At 33.7% G+C, this 19,438-nt stretch overlaps 1 protein-coding gene across 8 annotated transcripts in view; it reads right to left on the bottom strand.

Annotated features, from left to right (window-relative positions):
* TLL1 (tolloid like 1) overlaps positions 1-19,438 on the bottom strand; it is a 262,444-nt gene that overhangs the window by 100,226 nt on the left and 142,780 nt on the right. For all 8 annotated transcript variants that reach the window (XM_060299643.2, XM_060299644.2, XM_060299646.2 and 5 more), the window contains one exon: positions 17,790-17,905. In XM_060299643.2, coding sequence (XP_060155626.1) covers positions 17,790-17,905 — 116 coding nt within the window. The remainder of the gene's footprint in view (positions 1-17,789; positions 17,906-19,438) is intronic.

Genomic DNA, 19,438 nt, shown 5'->3' with positions numbered 1-19,438 from the left:
TTGAAGAAAACACTCCCATTTAGCATTGCAACAAAAAGAATAAAATATCTAGGAATAAACCTACCTAAGGAGACAAAGACCTGTATGCAGAAAATTATTAGACACTGATGGAAGAAATTAAAGATGATACAAATAGATGGAGAGATTTACCATGCTCTTGGATGGGAAGAATCAAAATTGTGAAAATGACTCTACTACCCAAAGCAATCTACAGATTCAATGCAATCCCTATGAAACTACCACTGGCATTTTTCACAGAATTAGAAGAAAAATTTCACAATTTGTATGGAAATGCAAAAGACCCTGAAAAGCCAAGGAATCTTGAGACAGAAAAACAGAGCTGGAGGAATCAGGCTCCCTGACTTCAGACTATACTAGAAAGCTACAGTAATCAAGACAGTATGGTACTTGCACAGAAAGATAAATATAGATTAATGGAACAGGATAGAAAGCCCAGAGATAAACCCACATACATATGGTCACCTTATCTTTGATAAAGGTGGCAAGAATATACAGTGGAGAAAAGGCAGCCTCTTTAATAAGTGGTGCTGGGAAAACTGGACAGCTACATCTAAAAGAATGAAATTAGAACACTCCTTAACACCATACACAAAAATAAACTCAAAATGGGTTAAAGACCTAAATGAAAGGCCAGACACCCTCAAACACTTAGAGGAAAACATAGGCAGAACACTGTGACATAAATCACAGCAAGATCCTTTTTGACCCACCTCCTAGAGAAATGGAAATAAAAACAAAAATAAACAAATGGGACCCAATAAAATTTAAAAGTTTTTGCACAGCAAAGGAAACCATAAACAAGATGAAAAGAAAACCTTCAGAATGGGAGAAAATATTTGCAAATAAAGCAACTGACAAAAGATTAATCTTCAAAATTTTCAAGCAGCTCAATATTAAAAAAACAAACAAACCAATCCAAAAATGGGCAGAAGACCTAAATAGACATTTCTCCAAGGAAGATATACAGATTTCCAACAGACACATGAAAGAATGCTCAACATCATTAATCATTAGAGAAATGCAAATCAAAACTACAATGAGATATCATCTCACACCGGTCAGAATGGCCATCATCAAAAGATCTACAAACAATAAATCCTGGAGAGGGTTTGGAGAAAAGGGGACCCACTTGCACTGTTGGTGGGAATATACACTGATTCAGCCACTATGGAGAACAGTATGGACGTTCTTTAAAAAACTAAAAGTAGAACTACCATATGACCCAGCAATCCCACTATTGGGCATATACCCTGAGAAAACCATAATTCAAAAAGAGTCATGTACCAAAATGTTCATTGCAGCTCTGTTTACAATAGTAAGGACATGGAAGCAACCTAAGTGTCCATCCACAGTTGAATGGATAAAGAAGGTGTGGCATATATATACAATGAAATATTACTCAGCCATAAAAAGGAACAAAACGGAGTTATTTGTAGTGAGGTGGATGGATGTCTAGACTGTCATACAGAGTGAAATAAGTCAGAAAGAGAAAAACAAATACTGTATGCTAACACATATATATATATGGAATCTAAAAAAGAAAAAATAATAAGTCATGAAGAGACTAGGGGCAAGACAGGAATAAAGGCATAAACCTACTAGAGAATGGACTTGAGGATACGGGGAGGGGGAAAGGTAAGCTTGGATAAACTGAGAGAGTGGCATGGACATATATACACTACTAAACGTAAAACAGATAGCTAGTGGGATGCAGCCGCATAGAACAGGGAGATCAGCTTGGTGCTTTGTGACCACCTAGAGGGGTGTGATTGTGATGGTGGGAGGGAGGGAGTTCGTAGTGAGAAGATATATGGGGACATATGTATATGTATAACTGATTCACTTTGTTATAAAGCAGAAATTAACACACCATTGTAAAGCAACTATACTCCAATAAAGATGTTAAAAAAAATTTGTCTTGGTTATTCCAATTCCTTTATTTTAGAAATAAACTCTAGAAAAATTTGGTCTGGTATAAAACAAAAATCTATTGCAAATTTGTATGGAATTACATTAAAATCATATATTAATTTTGGAAAAACTGACCATTTATATTACATCCTGATACACAATATATCATTCTGTTAGTCCCACAGTTAAGTCTTCAGTTTTGTAAAATCTATTGCATTTTAATATATTTGTTTTTATTTGATCACCTCTACACTTGTTTTCTAGTTGATTCTTTTGAGTTTTTGAAAAGAGGAAAGTGATATTTTCTACAACTAAAAAAAAAAAAAATGTAATGATTATCTCTGCCAAATGCAATCTGTGTGATGTTAGGCAGATGACTCAATCCTTTCTTAAGTTTAATTTTCTTTACGTTTAAAATGGAGATAATTGTAATTCGAAACACAGTGTGGTGTGAGTAGGTTAGAAAAAGTTAGCAAAACACCTTGTATATGTAAGCATTGAATAAGGATTAGTTTCTTCTATTTATTGTATTGAAATAAAACATTATAGTCCTAGTTCACCTCATTATTATTAAATATGCATACTAAATTCTAGTGTTAGTAGCATTTATGGGAAAACTTAGAGTTTTGTTTTCCATTTTGATATTATTATTTGACAAACAGATTTTATAACACTGAACTACTCTCAAATTACTAAATCAAAACATTTGTAATTTTATAAATTATAGAGATTGATTTGATTTGATTACATTTATATAACAACTATGTGTTTATATTTGTATGTGAAGCACTTCATAATTTTTTCTTATGTGTTGTATGGAGTGCACCTATCAGAATTTTACTAGTTTTATAAAATAAATGAAGAGGTTAGACATTATTTTACAATATACTTGAAATATATTTTATTATATGGAAAGTATCCAGAATTGTACAATTTGAAAAAACTTCTTTGAGAAATCATCAGCAATCAGTACCACTCTAAATAACTTGCCACCTTATTTTATATGGTTATTAAGTTATTACATTTTTCATGCTCATTAAATCAGTTTTGATAACTTGAATTTCCAGGATTCTACATTAAGAAATATTTTTTAAAGTATTTCTGCAAATTTTGATTTTTAATAAGTTGAATATATAGCTAATTATATCTAATGAAACTATATTATCATGAATTCAAGTAAAAATCTTTAAATGGAGTATAATATATAAAAATATTGAGTCACCATGCTGTACATGTGAAACTAATATAATATAATAAATAAACTATACTTTAATTTTTTTAAATCCACATTTCAATTAGGAAAAATACCACCAAAACCAGCTAAGCTAAAGAACGAATTTAAAATATAAACTATAAGCAGGACAAAATGAGCTTTGATGGATGTCTGAGATGGGAGAAAGAATACTGAATAAAAATATTTGGTAAATCTTCAACAAATGTTGTTGAGAAAAATGGATCTCTATGTGGAAGAGAATGAATTTAGATTCTTATCTTAAGCCATATACAAAAATTAACTCAACAATGGATTAAAGACCTATACATAAAACTCAAAACTCTAAACCTCTGAGGAGAAAACATATGGGAAAATCTTCATTATACTGGATCTGGCAATGATTCCTTGTTATGGCTCCAAAAGCAAAGGAAACAAAACCAAAAATTAGATAATTTGTACTCCGTCAACTAAAAAGCTTTTGTGAAGCAAAGGAAATGATCAACATTGTCAAAAGGCATCTACAGAAAAGGACATAATATTTGCAAGTCATGTATTTCATCAAGGGTAAGTATCCAGAATATATAAAGGACCCCTACAACATAACAAGAAAAAATTAAATAATCCAATTTAAAAAATGGGCAAAAGGCTTGAATAGACATTTCACTGAGGATGATGTACAAATGGCCAATAATCAAATGAAAAAATGCTGAGCATCACTAATCATGAGAGAAATGCAAATCAAAACCATAAGGATTTATCACCTCACACCCATTAGAATGGTGAGCATCAAAATATTTGAAGATAACACATGTTGGTGAAGATGTGGAGAAATTGGACCCCATGTGTGGTGTTGGAGAGACTCTGAATAGTGCAGCCACTATGGAAGACAGTATGAAGGGTCCTCAAAAAATTAAAAATAGAACTGCAATATGATCCAGCAATCCCCGAGAAGTTATGCATGCTACAACATGAATGAGCCTTGAGGCCATTATGCAAAGTAAAATAAGTCAGTTACAAAAGGACAAATGCTCTGTGACTTCACTTATATGAGGTATCTAAAGCAGTCAAATTCATAAGAAACAGAAAGTAAATAGTGCTTACTAGAACTGAGGGGAGGGGAAAAGGAGAGTTGTTTAACAGATATAGAGATTCAGTTTTACAAGATTAAAAAGTTCTGGAGATCTGTTTCATAAAGTGTGAATGTATCTAACACTATTAAATTGTATATTTAAGAATGGTTAAAGGACTTCCCTAGTGGTCCACTGGGTAAGAATATACACTCCCAATGCAGGGGGCCCAGGTTCAATCCCTGGTTGGGAAACCAGATCCACATGCATGCCACAACTAAAGATTCTGCATGTCATAACTAAGATGTCTGCATACCACAACTAAGAGTCTGCATGTTGCAACTAAGATCCCGTGTGCTGAAACGAAGACACAGGATAACCTAAATCAATCAATCAATCAGTCAATCAATATTTGAAAAAATGGTTAAGACAGCAATTTTATGTTGCATGTTTTTTTATCACAATAAAAATGTTAGGTAAATATCTGCATATAGATCAATGTTAAGTGCAAAAAACAATAATAACATCTCATTTGCTTCAGAAAGAAAACAAGTTTGAAAATTTATCAAAACAATAGCATGTGGCAATATGAATCATAATCCTTTTTTAGCATCTTTTATGGTTTGGGAGGAGGATAAAGATACTAATTATATATGACTCCATTAAAAGAGTAGGCTGGAGCTTCAAGATGATGGAAGAGTAAGACACAGAGATCACCTTCCTCCCCAAAAATACATCAGAAATATATCTATATGTGGAACAACTCCTACAGAACACCTACTGAATGCTGGCAGAAGAAAGAAACTCCCCACGTTCCTGGGTAGGGCAAAAGAAAAAGCAGAGACAAAAGAATAGAGATAGGGCCTGCACCAGTGGGAGGGAGCTGTGAAGGAGGAAAGGTTTCCACACACTATGAAGCCCCATCGTGGGCGAAGAAGGCGGGTGGCAGAGGGGGGAAGCTTCGGAGCCAAGGAGGAGAGCACAGCAACAGGGGTGTGGAGGGCAAAGCAGAGAGATTTCCACACAGAGGATCGTTGCCGACCAGCACTCACCAGCCCAAGAGGTTTGTCTGCTCACCCACCGGGGCGGGCGGGTACTGGGAGTTGAAGTTCGGGCTTCGGAGGTCGGATCCCATTGAGAGGACTGGGGTCTGCTGCGTGAACACAGCCTGAAGGGCGCTAGTTCACCATAGCTAGCCGGGGCGGGGTGGGGGGTGGTCTGGAAAAAAGTCTGGAGCTGCCAAAGAGGCAAGAGACTTTTTCTTGCCTCTTTGTTCCCTGGTGCGCGAGGAGAGGGGATTACTGGTGCTGCTTAAAGGAGGTCCAGAGACGGGCACGAGCTGCAGCTATCAGCGCAGACCACAGAGATGGGTATGAGACGGTAAGGCTGCTGCTGCTGCCACCAAGAAGCCTGTGTGCGAGCACAGGTCACTCTCCACATCCCCCTTCCGGGGAGCCTGTGCAGCCCGCTACTGCCAGGGTTCTGGGATCCAGGGACAACTTCCCTGGGAGGACAAACTGCATGCCTGAGGCTGGTGCAACGTCACACTGGCCTCTGCTGCCACAGCCTCACCCCACATCCGTACCCATCCCGGTGAGGGGTCCTGTCTTGTCTGAGCTAAGAACAGACGCCCTCATGCGACCTACTCACAGAGGTGGGTCGAGATCCAAAGCTGAACTCCTGGAGCTGTGTGAACAAAGAAGAGAAAGGGAAATTTCTCCCAGCCGCCTCAAGAGCAATGGATTAAATCTCCAGAATCAACTTGATGTACCCTGCATCTGTGGAATACCTGAATAGACAACAAATCACCCCAAATTGAGGAGGTACACTTTGCGAGCAAGGATATGTATATATATTTTTGACTTTTTCTCTTTTTGTGAGTGTATATGTGTATGCTTCTGTCTGTGATTTTGTCTGTATAGCTTTGCTTTTACCATTTGTCCTAAGGTTCTCTCTGTTCGTTTTTTTTAATTACTTAAAAATTTTTTTTGTTAATAATTGTCTTTTTATTTTAATAATTTTATTTCACTTTATCTTCTTTCTTTCTTCTTTCTTTCTTTCTTCCTTCCTTCCTTCTTTGTTTGTTTGTTTGTTTCTTTCTTTCTTTCTCCCTTTTATTCTGAGCTGTGTGGATGACAAACTCTTGGAGCTCCACAGGTGTCAGGGCTGTGCCAGTGAGATGGGAGAGCCAAGTTCAGGACATTGGTCCACAAGAGACCTCCCAGCTCTAAGTAATATCAAATGGTGAAAATCTCCCAGAGATCTTCATCTCAATGCCAAGACCCAGGTCAACTCAACGACCAGCAAGCTACAGTGCAGGACACACTATGCCAAACAACTAGCAAGACAGGAACACAACACCAGCCATTAGCAGAGAGGCTGCTTAAAATCATAATAAGGCAACAGACACCACAAAACACACCATCAGACGTGGACCTGCCCACCAGAAAGACAAGATCCAGCTTCATCCATCAGAACACAGGCACTAGTCTCCTCCACCAGGAAGCCTACACAACCCACTGAACCAACCATAGCCACTGGGCATAGACACAAAAAACAACGGAAACTATGAACCAGCAACCTGCGAAAAGGAGACCCTAAAAACAGTAAGTTAAGCAAAATGAGAAGACAGAGAAACACACAGATGAAGGAAGAAGGCAAAAACCCACTAGACCTAACAAATGAAGAGGAAATAGGCAATCTACCAGAAAAAGCATTCAGAATAATGACAGTAAAGATGATCCAAAATCTTGGAAATAGAATGGAGAAAATACAGGAAACATATAAGAAGGACCTAGAAGAACTAAACAGCAAACAAACAGTGATGAAAAACACAATAAATGAAATTAAAGATTCTCTCGAAGGGATCAATAGCAGAATAACAGAGGCAGAGGAATGGATAAGTAACCTGGAAGATAAAATAGTGGAAATAACTACTGCAGAGCAGAATAAAGAAAAAAGAATTAAAAGAATTGAGGACAGTCTCAGAGACCTCTGGGACAACACTAAACACACCCACATTTGAAATATAGGGGTCCCAGAAGTAGAAGAGAAAAAGAAGGAATGAAAAATTAGTTGAAGAGATTAGAGTTGAAAAATTCCTTCATATGAGGAAGGAAATAGTTAATCAAGTCCAGAAAGCACAGAGATTCCCATACAGTATAAATCGAAGGAGAAACACACCAAGACACATATTAATCAAACTATCAAAAATTAAATACAAAGAACACATATTAAAAGCAGCAAGGGAAAAACAACACATAAGGGAATCCCCATAAGGTTAACAGCTGATCTTTTAGCAGAAACTTTGCAAGCCAGAAGGGAGTGGTAGGACATATTTAAAGAGATGAAGGAGAAAAAACTGCAACCAAGATTACTCTACCCAGTAAGAATCTCATTTAGATTTGATGGAGAAATTAAAAGCTTTACAGACAAGCAAAAGCTAAGAGAATTCAGCACCACCAAACCAGCCTTACAACAAATACTAAAGGAACATCTCTACGCAGGAAAAAAAAGAGATGGAAAGGACCTACAATAATAAACCCAAAGTACCTAAGAAAATGGTAATAGGAACATACATATCGATAATTACCTTAAATGTAAATGGATTAAATGCTCCAACCAAAAGGCATAGACTGGCTGAATGGATATAAAATCAAGACCTGTATATACGCTGTCTACAAGAGAACTACTTCAGAACTAGGGACACATACAGACTGAAAGTGAGGGGATGGAAAATGATATTCCATGCAAATGGAAATCAAAAGAAAGCTGGAGTAGCAATTCTCATATCAGACAAAAACGACTTTGAAATAAAGACTATTACAGGAGACAAAGAAGTACACTACATAATGATCAAGGGATTGATCTAAGAAGAAGATATAACAATTGTAAATATTTATGCACCCAATATACGAGCACCTCAATACATAAGGCAAATACTAACAGCCATAAAAGGGGAAATCGACAGTAACACAATCATAGTAGGGGACTTTAACACCCCACTTTCACCAATGGACACATCATCCAAAATGAATATAAATAAGGAAACACAAGCTTTAAATGATATATTAAACAAGATGGACTTAATGGATATTTATAGGAGATTCCAACCCAAAACAACAGGATACACATTCTTCTCAAGTGCTCATGGACATTCTCCAGGATAGATCATATCTTGGGTCACAAATCAAGCCTTGGTAAATTTAAGAAAATTGAAATCATATCAAGTATCTTTTCTGACCACAGCACTATGAAACTAGATATCAATTACAGGAAAAAAACCTGTAAGAAATAAAAACACATGGGGGCTAAACAACACACTATTAATAAACAACAGATCACTGAAGAAATCAAAGAGGAAATCAAAAAATACCTAGAAACAAATGCCAATGAAAACACGATGACCCAAAACCTATGGGATACAGCAAAAGCAGTTCTAAGAGGGAAGTTTATAGCAATACAGTCCTACATTAAGAAACAAGAAACATCTCAGAAAACAACCTAACCCTACACCTAAGGCAATTAGAGAAAGAAGAACAAAAGAACCCAAAAATTAGCAGAAGGAAAGAAATCACAAAGATCAGATGAGAAATAGGTGAAAAAGAAATGAAGGAAATGATAGCAAACATCAATATAACTAAAAGCTCGTTCTTTGAGAAGAGAAACAATATTGATAAACCATTAGCCAGACTTATGAAGAAAGAAAGGGAGAAGACTCAAGCCAATAGAATTAGAAATGAAAAAGGAGAAGTAACAACTGACACTGCAGAAATACAAAGGATCATGAGAGATTACTACAAGCAACTGTATGCCAATAAAATAGACAACTTGGAAGAACTGGACAAATTCTTGGAAATCCACAACTGACTGAACCAGGAAGAAATAAAATATGAACAGACCAATCACAAGCACTGAAATTGAAGCTGTGATTTAAAAACTTCCAACAAACAAAAGCCCAGGACCAGATGGCTTCACAGGCGAATTCTATCAAACATTTAGAGAAGAGCTAACACCTATCCTTCTCAAACTCCTCCAAAATATAGTAGAGGGAGGAACACTGCAAAACTCATTCTACAAGGCCATCATCACTCTGATACCAAAACCAGACAAAGATGTCACAAAGAAAGAAAACTACAGGCCAATATCACTGATGAACATAGATGAAAATATCCTCAACAAAATACTAGCAAACAGAATCCAACAGCACATTATAAGGATCATACACTATGATCAAGTGGTGTTTATCCCTGGAATGAAAGGACACTTCAATATATGCAAGTCAAGCAACGTGATACACTATATTAACAAACTGAAGGAGAAAAACCATATGATCATCTCAATAGATGCAGAGAAAGCTTTCAACAAAATTCAACACCCATTTTTGATAAAAACCCTCCAGAAAGTAGACATAGAGGGAACTTTCCTCAACATAATAAAGGTCATATATGACAAACCCACAGCCAACATCGTCCTCAATGGTGAAAAACTGAAACCATTTCCACTAAGATAAGGAAGAATACAATGTTGCCTACTCTTACCACTATTATTCAACATAGTTTTGGAAGTTACCCACAGCAATTAGAGAAGAAAAAGAAATAAAAGAATCCAATTTGGAAAAGAAGAAGTAAAGCTGTCACTGTTTGCAAATGACATGGTACTATACATAGAGAATCCTAAGGATGCTACCAGAAAACTACTAGAGCTAATCAATGAATTTGGTAGATTAGCAGGACACAAAATTAGTGCACAGAAATCTCTTGCATTCCTACACACTAATGATGAAAAATCTGAAAGTGAATTTTAGAAAACACTCCCATTTAGCCTTGCAAGAAGAAGAATAAAATATCTAGGAATAAACCTACCTAAGGAGACAAAAACCTGTATGCAGAAAATTATAAGACACTGATGAAAGAAATTAAAGATGATACAAATAGATGGAGAGATATACCATACCCTTGGATTGGAAGAATCAACATTGTGAAAATGACTCTACTACCCAAAGCAATCTACAGATTCAATGCAATCCCTATGAAACTACCACTGGCATTTTTCACAGAACTAGAACAACAAACTTCACAATTTGTATGGAAACACAAAAGACTCTGAATAGCCAAAGCAATCTTGAGAAAGAAAAATGGAGCTGGACGAATCAGGCTCCCTGACTTAAGAGACTATACTACAAAGTTACAGTAATCAAGACGGTATGGTACTGGTACAGAAATAGAAATATAGATCAATGGAACTGGATAGAAATCCCAGAGATAAACCCACGCACATATGGTCACCTTATCTTTGATAAAGGAGGCAAGAATATACAGTGGAGAAAAGAGAGCTTCTTCTATAAGTGCTGCTGGGAAAATTTCTACAGGTACATGTAAAAGAATGAAATTAGAACACTCCTTAACACCATACACAAAGATAAACTAAAAATGGATTAAAGACCTAAATGTACGGCCAGGCCCCATTAAATTCTTAGAGGAAAAAATAGGCAGAACACTCTATGACATAAATCACAGCAAGATTCTTTTTGACCCACCTCCTAGAGAAATGGAAAAAAAAAAATAAACAAATGAGACCTAATGAAACTTCAAAGCTTTTGCACAGCAAAGGAAACCATAAACAAGCCAAAAAGAAAACCTTCATAATGGGAGAAAATATTTGCAAATGAACAACTGACAAAGGATTAATGTCCAAAATTTACAAGCAGCTCAACATTAAAAAAACAAAGAACCCAATCCAAAATTGGGCAGAAGACCTAAATAGACATTTCTCCAAAGAAGATATACAGATTTCCAACAGACACATGAAAGAATGCTCAACATCATTAATCATTAGAGAAATGCAAATCAAAACTACAATGAGATATCATCTCACACCGGTCAGAATGGCCATCATCAAAAAATCTACAAACAATAAATGGTGGAGAGGGTGTGGAGAAAAATGGACTCTCTTGCACTGTTGGTGGGAATGTACACTGATACAGCCCCTATGGAGAACAATATGGATATTCCATAAAAAATAATAATAGAACTACCATATGACCCAGCAATCCCACTATTGGGCATATACCCTGAGAAAACCATAATTCAAAAAGAGTTATGTACCAAAATGTTCATTGCAGCTCTATTTACAATAGGCAGGACAGGAAGCAACCTAAGTGTCCATCAACAGATGAATAGATAAAGAAGGTGTGGCAAATATATACAATGGAATATTACTCAGCCATAAAAAGGAAAAAACTGAATTATTTATAGTGAGGTGGATGGACCTCTAGACTGTCATACAGATTTAAGTAAGTCAGAAAGAGAAAAACAAAAACCATATGCTAACACATATTTATGGAATTTAAAAAAAAGAAAAAAGAAAAAGAAATTGATGCAAAAACCTAGAGGCAGGACAGGAATAAAGACGAAGACTTAGAGAATGGACTTGAGGACACGGCGATGGGGATGCATAAGCTGGGACAAAGTGAGAGTGTGGCATGGACCTATATACATTACCGAATGTAAAATAGATAGCTATTGGGAAGCAGCCGCATAGCACAGGAAGATCAGCTTGGTGCTTTGTGACCATCTAGAGGGTTGGGATATGGAGGGTTGGAGGGAGATGCAAGAGGGAGTAGATATGGGGGATATATGTGTATGTATAGCTGATTCACTTTGTTATAAAGCAGAAACTAACACACCATTGTAAAGCAGTTATACTACAATAAAGATGTTTAAAAAAAAAGTGTAGGCTGGTAGAAGAAGATACCAAATAATAGAATACACATTTAATATTTCCACACCAGTAGAGGGATAAAAAATGAAATGTGGAAATTCAAACCATAATTGAATACATAATAAGGTAAAATATAGAACAAAATAAACCAAGTGAGACACAGAGAATGAATATAAGGAGCAATAATACATCAGTAACCATAATAGATGTAACTGCAATAAGCACTCTAGTTAAAGACAAAACTTACCATCATGGATTCATTAAAAAAATAAAAGAAAACTGTTTTTTGTCTAAAAGCAACACACTTGAGATGTATATCTTGAATGCCTAAATGTGCAAAGTAAGATAAAGATATACCAGACAGAAATATTAGTCAAAAGAAAGTGTAGATTTATTAATATCAGAAAAAAATAGAGTTTTAACCTAAATGATGACTAGAGATAAAGAGATTTCATATATAATGATAAATGTTTATCAGGAAGATGTAATATTCTAAACCTATATGTATACATTATATAATAATGTTGTGTAAAAATATTTTAAAACTGTAAAGAGCATTTAATAAATCTACCAAATAGTGGCAAATAATATTTTAGTATTATTATATATAAACATACTTTTCTACTATTTGATAGATGAAGCAAAATCAATAAAATAGAGAATATATAAAAAGCACAATTAAGAAGATTAACATGAATATAGAAAACTTTGCAGCCAACTGTTGGACAAAAGACATTTTCAAGCAAATACATTTTTTTAATGAATATTGGTCAATTCCAAGTTCATACCACCAACCTCAAGCTATTTCAAAGTGTGATATCATACAGACTACAGTCTTTCTCCAAAAAGTGATTAAAGGAGAAATTAATAAGAAAAGAAAGATTGGAAAAATAACATATGTTTGCCAATAAAAAAATATGTTCCTGAAAAATATGTGGGCAGAAGAAATGATAAAAGATGAAGAAGATAATTAAAACTGAAAAATAACAAAAATACTATGTGTCAAGCTGGTGAAATTCCGATAAAGTAGTTTTTAAAGGAATATTTATAGCTTTAAATGTTTGTATGATAAAAGAAAAGATGGTTGAAATTAGTGAGTTACACTCGACCAAATAAGTAAAAAAGACCCATTAAATCTCTAGATTTAATGCAGTCTCTATCAAATATCCATGGTATTTTTCAGAGAACTAGAACAAATAATCCTAAGATCATATAGAACCACAGAAGACACCAAAGTGCCAAAGCAATCATGAGAAAAAACAACAAAATTGAATATATCACACTCCCAGACTTCAGGCTAGACACAAAACTATAGTATGGTATTGGCACAATAACAGATATATAGAACAATGGAACAGAATGGATGGCTTGGAAATAAACCCACACACTTATAGTCAGTTAATCTGAGACAAAGGAAGCAAGAATATACAATGGAGAAAAGACAGCATTTTCAATAAATGGTGCTAAGAAAATGGGACAGCTACATTTACAAGAATGAAATTAGAACATTTCCTCATACCTTATACAAAAATAAACTCAAAATGTATTAAAGACCTAAATGAAAGACCTGAAACCATAAAAATCCTAGAAGAGAACATAGGCAGAGCACTCCTTGACATAAATAGTAACAATATTTGTTTGATCTGTCTCCTAAGGCAAAAGAAATAAGAGCAAAAGTAAACAAATGGGACCTAATTAAACTTAAAAGCTTTTGCACAGGAAAGGAAACCATCAACAAAACAAAAAGACAACTTACTGAATGAAAGAAAATGTTTGCAAATGATATGATCAACAAGGGGTTAATATCCAAAATACATAAACAGCTCATACAACTCAATATAAAAAAAAAGGCAATCCAATCAAAAACTGGAAAGAAGCTTCTGACAGATATTTTTCCAAAAAAGACATACAGATGGCCAACAGGCACATGAAGAGATGCTCAATATGGCTAATTATTAGAGAAATGAAAATCAAACCCACAAGGGGATATCACCTCACACCTGTCAGAATGGCTATAATCAAAACGTCTACAAATAGCAAATGCTGGAGAGGATGTGGAGAAAAGAGAACCCTCCTACACTATTGGTGGGAAAGTAAATTGGTGCAGCCACTCTGGAAAACAGTATGGAGGTTCCTCAAAAAACGAACTATCATATGATCCAGCAATTTGATCCCTGGGTATATATCTGGAAAAAATGAAAACACTAATTCAAAAGGATACATGCACCCCAACGTTCACAGCAGCTCTATTTACAGTAGCCAAGATATGGAAGCACTCAAGTGTCAATCTACAGATGAATGGATATAGAAGATGTGCCATATATATATATATATATATATATTCCTATGTACATAGCAGTATTAGCCATAAAAAGAATGAAATTCTGCCATTTGCAGCAACACGGATGGATCCAGAGAATATATGCTTAGTGAAACAAAGTCAGATGGAGAAAGACAGATACTGTATGAAATCACTTATACATGGATTCTAAAATATAATACAAATGAATGTATATACAAAACAGAAACAGACTCACAGATATAGAAAAAAATACTTGTAGTTACCAGAAGGGAGAGGGAAAGGAGGAGGGACAAATCAGGGGCATGGGAATAAAAGACAAAAACTACTATGTATAAAATAAGTAAGCAAAAAGGATATATTGTACAGCACAGATAACTATAGCCATTATCTTGTAATAATTTTAACGGAGTATAATCTATAAAAATACTGAATCACTATGCTGTACACCTGAAACTGATATAAAACTGTAAATCAACAATACTTCAATAAAATAAAAAAGAAGAGCGGAATGAACTTAAATATTGAAAGAAAATAATAAAAATATAAGAATAATATTGTTCATTGGACACTTATAACAATAAATTTATTTGCTCATCATTGTGCACAATATTAAAAATATAGGAGAAAAAATGATAGATTTGTTTATTTCTTCCTATTTGCAACATTTTAGAAAATACCATTTTATTAGTAATCCTACATACAAGAAAACTGAGTAAACTTTGAATGCTGATGGTACGGGTACTGCAATTAGATAGGAGAAACTTTTTTTCCAAGTATTATTTTGCTCTTACAAACTGATTTAATTTGATTAATCTTGTGCCAAAACTTTCCATATTCTACAATGCTTTATTTTAAAAACTCATGTATATCGCAGCAACATGGATGGATCTAGAGATTATCATATTGAGTGAAATAAGTCAGAGAAAGACAAATGTCATATGATATAACATATGTAGAATCTTAAAAAATGGTACAAATGAACTTATCTATAAAACATAAACAGAGTTACAGATGTAGGAAACAAACTTATGGTTACCAGGGGTTAAGGTGGGGGAAGGGATAAAGGGAGATTGGGATTGACATACACACATTACTATATATAAAATAGATAACTAATAAGGGCCTACTCTATAGCACAGGGAACTCTACTCAATACTCTGTAATGGCCTATATGGGAAAAGAATCTAAAAAAGAGTGGATATATGTATATGTAAAACTGATTCACTTTGCTATACACCTGAAACTAACACAACATTGTAAATCAACTAGACTCCAATAAAAATGTTTAAAAAAAACTAAGAAAAACTGAAAAAAAAATATCATGTACAGTTTTAAACTTTCTCTGAAGCTTTATCATCTTTTATATCTTACTCTTCAGTACCTTTATAATGATTTTCATAATATGTTTTCAGGGGCTTATTCAAAGGATCTAAACAGAAATTGATCAACACCTATAACTATATTACAACGTAGACTCACAATGCTTAAAAATAACTATATAAAGAATTATGTATGCATTCATGTATTACAAGTCAGTTGTAACTTTTTATGTATAAAATCTGTTTATGCTACAAAAGAGTTTCATTTAGTTTTCATTGTGAGTATTGCAACATCCTGGACAACTCCATACCCATGATACTTGTAACAACACTCAATTATCAGGGAGTTGAAACTTTCTTAACTGCATTTGCTTTTCCACCAAAACTCAAAGTGTGTATGAGTCATTCCATATGAATTAGTCAAAGACGAAGGATAAAAATCATTTAATAACTAGTAAAAAACAAAAATTAATATTATTACAATCTTGGTCTGGGAAGACTTTTAAGGTTAGCATTCCAGACAGAATCCAGAAATTAATAGATTTATTCATTTCACTTCTTAATAATTTTAAATTCTATAACCAAACAAACAATATGATAAAAGGAATTTTATGTCTTCCTTTTTAATCCTTACATGTGTAATTTCGTTTTCTTGCCTTAACATGCTACTATTTCCACCAAAATGTTAAAAAAAGAAGAGGACTGGTGGACATACTTGGTTTTTTACCTATCTCAAAGGAAATACTTTCAGAATTACCCTAATGATAATGGTATTTGCACTAATTTTTGTTGCTTCTCTTTATAAGATTAATACTCTTCTATTCCTAGTTTGCTCAGGCTTTGTTGTTGTTAAATCATTAATAGATTTTTTTTCTTGATTTAACTGAGATACTCGTCTAATGGTGCTTGTATATATGTACACATACATATACACACAAACATATATACATAATATATCATACATATATACACATATCCATGCATATATCTGCCCTTGAAATATGTATATATTATTTATATATTTACAGATTGATAGATAGATACATACATACATACATACAGAGGCATATGTATTTGCATTTAGTTTGGTAATGTGGGGAGGATTTTACATACATATTCAAGTGTGAGTCTGGGTTAAATTTTTCCTTTCTTACACTGTTCTTGTCATCAGGATGGTTATCAAGGTTTTGCTAGCCATATAAATAGGAGAGTGTATCTTTTATTTTATTCTCTGGAAGACTTTATATTAGATTACACTTAATTCTTATTTGATTGTTGGGTAGAACTCACTGATGAAGCCATCTAAGCCTGGATTTCATTGTTGAAAAAATTTTGACTAATAATTCAATTAAATAGTAATTTGATTTCTTTAGTGGTTATAGGAGCATTCAAGCTTTTTATTTCTTCTCAAATAAGAACTTAGTAAGTAATATTTTGTAGTAATTTGCCCATTTCATTTACAGTTTTAAAGTTATTGGCATAATGTTCAAAATGTGCTTTTGGTTCCTAAAATATCTATGGTTATAATAATCGTTTTATTCTAAATATTAGTTAATTGTGCTTTCTCTGTTATTCTTTTTTCTCTTGATCTCTTTTCAACCATTCCTCTATTTTTCTAAATTGTTTCAAGTACCAACTTTGTCCATACTTTATACAATACCATGATATTTTATCTTTTATTTATTACTTCCTCCTTTATGTACTTTTTCATTTATTTTATTGCTCTTTTTCTAGTCTCTTTATGTGGATGTCAATCTCATTAGTTTTGGGTATTTCTTATTTCCTAATATGAGCATTTAGGTCTGTGAATTTCCTTCTAAGTACTGCTTTAGGTGAATCTTACAGGTTTGGTATTCTCAGTATTTTTGTTATAATTGAAAATAATTTCTAATTTTAATCACAATATCTTCTTGAATGAATTGGATATTTGATGTATATTTCTCAATTTTAAAATGTGTGGGATTTTTCTAGTTATCCATATGATACTGACTTTTAACTTAATTTCAGTGTGTCTGAGTACATAATTTGTATTATGTCAACCCTTTTAGACCATTTACCATTTCTTTTAAAATTACATCTTTCAAAAAATTCCTGGAGTTTGAGTAATTTCCATTATAAAATTTCTGAGCTATTTTATTCATCAAACAAGAATAAAAAACAAAGTGAATTATATTTGAAAGAAAATGAACCTTTGCATCTGAGATTAAAGGAGAACTCTTGATGGGATAAACTACCTTCTCTCCTGCAGTGACAGAAACTCTCCAAATGCAGTGTGTATAAGATGGGTAGCCATTTGGAAATCCTGGGGAGGAAAGGTTGCCATTGGATTCTTGTAGGGTTTCTCCACATGCTGAAAGAAAAAAAAAATTTTTGATTTTTTTAAAAGATGAAAAAGATAAGATTTTTCTCTAATTTTTATGAAAGACATTGGACTCATAAATAAAATCTCCAGTCTTTTGGTGTTAGACAAGAATATATATTTTTATTTTATAAAACAATTTTCCTTTCTAAGTAATTTCTCTTTCTTACTTAATTCTTTCTTACTAGAATTTCAGTATACTTAATCAGATTACTATAGCTAACCATATAACAAGATAATGAGATAAATAACCTGAAGAACCACAAAGTTCTTCCTCATGGAAACCTTTCTCATTCATTCTCAAGAAGCCAGTAGCCAACTTATACGTCACCCATATTTAGCTTCAGGCCAGTGAATACCTAGTTGATGTGGCTCTGGGACCATACGAAATATTCCATTAGTATATTTGGTATAGAGTGAGGTTAATTTCAATAATGAATACCATATCAAGGTTGAAAAAAGAAATCTTAAATAATAATGAATAAATAATCAATAAGAGGTGCCAAAATGTCAAGCACAATGAAAATTTTTTTTCAAAATAAACTGGAAAAAAATTGAAAGATAAAAACATCACGGAAGACACAAATTTTTAAATAAGATGTAGACATTTATTTATTCTCTGTTTTCTGTCAATCATAAGTAGAAATTACTGGAAAAGCAATTATATTTTCCTCTTACTAAGCCTTTCTAATTTCTTGGAAGTGATTACCAGTCATCTGAAATAGCAAATAATAATCAGCTACACAGCCTCAAGATCTGTGTGATTGATATCTATAGGCCATTTCAACAAAGGCAAGAACAGAGCACAATTAACTCTGTTTCAGCCAAGGTTTGTAGTTAGAAGCATTCTATAATAGATTTCCTTGTTGTTTTTGCAAGACATGGTATGAGCCACATGAACCTAGGCTGCTTTAAGTATCCTTAATTCAAGAATAATTCCTATACTGTAGCCAGTTTATATAAAGATTTATATAAACATGTTTATAACCTTCACTCAACAATTAGAAAGAACAGCTCCTTCCCTCTGAAGGAGACTGAAATAAAAACTGATATACTACCATATTATAGAAACATAGCTCCCAGCAAGTGAACTCTTGTGTCATCAAATCAATAAATTATAAATGGTTCTGCATATCTTGATTTAAATGAAGAAACAAAGATGATGGCTTTGAAAACATAAAATAGAGCTGTAAAAACAGTCTGATAAGATATAAATGTTTATTTAGAAACACAGATATTATGTTTGCACAACAAAATAAATTTAAAGTAAGAGCAAGCAGTGTTTATTCTGATGAATAGGCAGATAAAAGCAACTTCAGAATGAAACAAAAATGCTCAAGGTAAAAAATATATAATCAGCCCTTTCCAAGAATCACTTAAGGATACTGGTAAACGTGACATTACAAGAACCCTTAGAAAAAGGGTTAAGATTTATTAATGCAAACAATGTGCTTCTAACTAGGATCAGTTTAGATGCTAAATAGTCATTTGGGAATTGAGTGTGTTTCAAAGAAAAAAAGCTGC

The sequence above is a fragment of the Globicephala melas genome, chromosome 5 (assembly GCF_963455315.2).
Source record: "Globicephala melas chromosome 5, mGloMel1.2, whole genome shotgun sequence".
Taxonomy (NCBI): domain Eukaryota; kingdom Metazoa; phylum Chordata; class Mammalia; order Artiodactyla; family Delphinidae; genus Globicephala; species Globicephala melas.
The sequence above is the reverse complement of the archived record's forward strand: the minus strand, read 5'-3'. Positions and strand labels throughout refer to the sequence as shown.